This window comes from Silurus aristotelis (genome assembly GCF_946808225.1).
Source record: "Silurus aristotelis genome assembly, chromosome: 3".
Taxonomy (NCBI): domain Eukaryota; kingdom Metazoa; phylum Chordata; class Actinopteri; order Siluriformes; family Siluridae; genus Silurus; species Silurus aristotelis.
The window spans coordinates 2,548,551-2,553,550 of NC_139576.1; the positions used below are offsets into that span (position 1 = coordinate 2,548,551).

A 5,000-nucleotide genomic window follows, 5' to 3' on the forward strand; every position below is an offset into this window, starting at 1 on the left:
TTTTCTCTCAAACCCATTTCCTCTAGATTCCTCTGAAGTGCACTATGGTAAAAATGCCTGCTCTGCTTGCGGCTTTCTGGCTGCATCTGTATCTCTACAGCTTTTCAGGACCAGTGGAAGGAGGGAAGGTTCTGGTGATGCCCGTGGATGGCAGCCACTGGCTCAGTATGAAGATCCTGGTGGAAGAGTTGTCTCTGAGAGGACACGAAATGATGGTTCTGGTTCCAGAGACCAGTCTGTTGATCGAGGGTTCTGATCTGTACACGGCTCAGAGCTTCAAGGTTCCGTACACCAATGAAGAGCTGCATGGGAGCATGAAAGACCTGCAGAGGAGAATTACGAAAGCACCGGAGTTCTCGGACTTGTTGGAGAACATCGGCGGTCTGCTCAGCTTTTATAACATGCAGATGAAAGGATGCGAGGCTCTGCTGTATAACCAGGCTCTGATGCAGAACCTGCGTGAGAAACAATTCGACCTCATGCTCACCGATCCCTTCTTACCATGTGGCCCCATCATCGCTGAGGCTTTCTCGCTTCCTGTCGTTTACTTCTTGCGTGGACTTCCCTGCGGACTGGACCTTCAAGCCTCTCAGTGCCCGTCGCCTCCATCCTATGTCCCGCGTTATTTCGTAGACAACACCGACGTCATGACGTTCCATCAGAGAGTCAAGAACATGATAATGACGGGAATTGATTCGATCCTCTGCAAAATCATCTTCAACAGTTTTGACGAACTCACCAGCAGATATCTCCAGAAGGATATTTCATTCGGAGATGTTCTCGGACATGCTGCCATTTGGCTAAACCGCTACGACTTTACCTTTGAGTACCCGAGGCCTGTGATGCCCAATATGGTGAGAATTGGAGGCATCAACTGTGCCAAGAGGAATCCTCTGCCTGCGGTGAGTTTTCTTCATGATGTTCATAAAAGTGGCAGATTTGTTTAGTAGCCTGCAGTGGTATTTTTTTTTATTTTTCTATCTGGTCTTTTCTATTCATATGTTTTATCTGAATCAGTTTGGAATCACATTCATTTTCATTTTTTTTACACCACACAAACTGCACAATATAAGGCCAAAAGTATCGGGACACCCCACTTATCCAGCAATAACGCAAAAGTTGTACATATTGTATGTGGCAGTATGAAATTTTCCCTTCACTAGAACTAGGAGACTCTGACCTTTTCCAGCATGGCGATACCCCTGTACACCAAGCCTGCTCCATGAAGATATGCTTCACATGGTTTAGAGTGGAAGATCCGGAGTGGCCTGCTATAAAGCTATTAACATTATTGAACAGCTTTCGGCTGAATTAGAACCCTGACTGCACCCCGGGTCTCCTCACCTACATCAGTACCTGATATTTAATTCATTTCATTTGTATTTGTAGACCACTTTTAACAAGGAAAAACTCCTGGAGATAGTATGAGGAAGAAACCTTGAGAGGAAACAGACCAGAACCCTAAATGAGTGCAAAATTTTCAAAATCTAGTGGAACATCTTCCCATAAATTTGCAGTGGCACGTTCAAAAAGAAGCACATACCAATCTTATGTTCAGGTGTCCACAAACTTTTGCCCAAATACTCTATTTATTAAGAAAAGTACATCATAATTTTTGACCCTTTTATAGTTACATTTAACCTTGTGTGAAATCTGTGTACCATGTGACATTTCTCAGGTCTTCTCACTAACTGTACCTTATAGCAGCTATACACAGTCGTTCCCTCACCAGTTCCTCTCTACTCCTTTCTTCTGAAGCTTGTCATGTTACTGAGAAAGCGTAAAGAAGACGCTGTAAAACACTGCTGCAGTTGTAACTCTGACTGGTAGAAAGCGCTTCTTCACTAATTGTTAAATGGCTGGTGATCAAAACCTTTAATTCTGGAAAGCTGTTCATGTACGAGTCCCTGTGTGAGCAGTTACTACAGGAAGTTTTAGAAGATCATTGATTTTTTTACTTTTATAGAAAAGTAATAAACTTCTGACCAATCAGGGCCCAGAACTCAACAGCTCAAAAGCTCATTTACTGTTTATATTTAAACTCAATATACAGCATGACTTTAGAGCACTGTGTATGTTTGTATATATTTATATATATATATATATATGCAGTATATTGGCAATAGCAGCCCATGGTGCAGTCAGCGTTCACATTCATCCCCATCCATTGAGAGCAGATCTTCAAGGAGCTGGCTTTGTGCACAGGAGCATTGTCATGCTGGAACAGATTTTGGGTCTCCTAATTCCAGTGAAGGGTAAATTTCATTTTACAGCACCAAAAGACATTCATTACAAACACGTGCCTTTTGTCTATATAGTGTAGATCAGTACCAGGTCATGCATTTCACACCTTGGCCTTGTCCTACCTAAATCAATCCACTTTTTTTCACTAGCATCATTATGAGAACATGGCTGGAGAAAGCGTCAATATTATACAGACAGTTTACGAGCTCTGAATTCTCTGGTGTAAGAAAAAAATGATGTGAACAACGATGATCGTAATGAAGAAGTTTATACCAGCGTAGCAGTGACAAAATACATGAAGCACTTTGGGTTTCTCAGAGTCAGAAAGAACCCAGAACAAACTCTGCCCAGATCTTTAAAATTGTTCTTCTCTTTAAAGCGTAGACACGATTTAGCTTTTAAATGTATAATAAATGTAGGAAATGAGTAAAGAAACACATGTCTGGGTGATATCATTATTAAATTGGAGGTCAGTAGGTGGTATTTACACCTTTGCTGGTGCCGGCTCCCCCAGCAGGTCGGGTTAGGGTATTGTTTAAACCATTATCATGGTCTCGGACACCTTTTGGTTAGAGAAGGTCTTTGATGATGGCTTGCTGCTTCTCCCAGACTGATTAAATTAAAACTATGGTTAAGATTGATCCAACTGAAATTGAAATCCTAAACCACATAACTACTTTTGTGAAATTTAAGCCGTTTTGTGGATGAGTTTAATTTGATATCGCGTGGTGTGGAATCTGGGTTGAGGCAGTCTGGACGTGAAAATGCCGATGGTATTGTACACAAATGTGAGATGTCGCCAACTCGAAATTTGATTGGTTAAAGCAACAGTTTTCATTCATTCTAAACTACCTGCACCCACTTTGTTGATTCTAAAGGCCTCAACTCAGATCTTTTTGACCCTGGCAACATGGGAGGGCTGAAATCTGATTGGATAGAATCTCTAACAGAAAATATGTGAAATGAAGAAAACAGGCTACTAGGAATAATTTAAAAAAATAGTGATTCTGATAGTGACTAGGACCACTGATCCAGATACATGAATGAATAAATGAATGAAAGAATGAATGAATGAATGAATGAATGAATGAATGTCTTACTCAAAATTCATGATTTATTTCAGCGCTTCTAGTTGGGAAAACATGAACATCTTACTTGAGAACATTCTTTCCACTTGATATAAATACATTAATACAGTAACATAAATGAATAAATAAGTAAATATATATATTTTGATTGATTTTGATTGATTTAGTAGCTTTAGAAGCTAAACTTAAAAAGAAAATAACACTATTGAAATTGTAGAAGTGTGTGTGTGTGTGTGTGTGTGTGTGTGTGTGTGTGTGTGTGTGTGTGGAGATTAGTGATGGGGTTAATGTCTACACAAAGCACAAGATAATCCCACTATTGCAGGGTCACTGTGAGCTAAGACTCTCAGGCTTAAAAATTTGGGTGAAGGTTAAATCCTCACGATAATCTGTGTGTGTGTGTGTGTGTGTGTGTGTGTGTGTGTGTGTGTGTGTGTGTGTGTGTGTGTGTGTGTGTGTGTGTGTGTTTGTGGGCGGAGGGGATGGGTGTGTTGTAAACAGAGAAACGCTCCACACACTCTAATTACAGGTAATTCATGCTGTTGTTAGAGGAAAATAATTAGATGGAAATTAACAGCATGACGGCTCTGTTACAAACTGTAATGTTTGATATAATCCGGATTTTTAAGAACTGCTATATATATATTCAGGAAATTCGAATTTATTTGCCACTCGCATGAAAAAAACTGATTATCTCTCAGTATATATTTAGACTGAGCTCTCTCTAGTTCTGTTCAGTAAGTCTGAGTGAAGGTGAGTTTGATTAGTCGCCGTTACACAGCGTTTTCCTCCTGACCTTTACACGCTTAATCAGGACATGCTCTTGTGTTCTTATCGGCTGTCGCAATCTTTAAACAAACACAACGTTCGATCTGTTTGCTTCAGACCCGCTCATCTACTCAGTGTTGCTGTGAAAAAAATACAATGCCCCTGTGCACCAAGGCAGCTCCATGAAGATCTGCTTTACATGAGTTGGTGTGGAGAAGCTCCTGCTATAGAGCTCTGGAAACCCCTATGGGATGAATGTGAATGCTGACTGTAACATGAAAAAATGTGCTGTAAAAACTTTCTGGATACTGTATGTAAGGAAATACCCCCATCCAACCCGTTTCATTTATTTATAGTCAGGGTATATTTCTGTTTAACTAACTAGTTTTGCTAAGACACACACACACACACACACACACACACACACACACACACACACACACACAATCATACATTTGACATGCTCACCTACACACACACAATCATACATTTGACATGCTCACCTACACACACACACACATTCATCACTCATACCTTTGACATGCTCACCTACACACACACACACACACACACACACACACACACACACACACTCACACACATATATACCTTTGACATGCTCACCTACACACACACACACACACACACACACACACACACACACACACACACACACACACACACACATATTGCACATATTTCATTTTACACACACACACACACACACACACACACACACACACACACACACACACACACACACACACACACACACACATATTGCACACATAGCTATTTTGCACACACACACACACACACACACACACACACACACACACACACACAGACACACACACACACAGGTACACACACGCCTATCACATACACACTAATCACACA

At 40.8% G+C, this 5,000-nt stretch overlaps 2 protein-coding genes across 5 annotated transcripts in view; both read left to right on the top strand.

The window, feature by feature from the left end:
• The window catches only part of LOC310723321 (uncharacterized protein), a 487,719-nt gene that overhangs the window by 154,438 nt on the left and 328,281 nt on the right, over positions 1-5,000 (top strand). The gene's annotated exons all lie outside the window — the stretch shown is intronic.
• LOC310723289 (UDP-glucuronosyltransferase-like) overlaps positions 1-5,000 on the top strand; it is a 10,220-nt gene that overhangs the window by 100 nt on the left and 5,120 nt on the right. Inside the window, exon 1 of the mRNA XM_083536086.1 lies at positions 1-902. This exon is cut by the window's left edge and continues 100 nt beyond it. Within this exon, the coding sequence (XP_083392212.1) occupies positions 45-902 (858 nt within the window). The 5' untranslated portion in view covers positions 1-44. The remainder of the gene's footprint in view (positions 903-5,000) is intronic.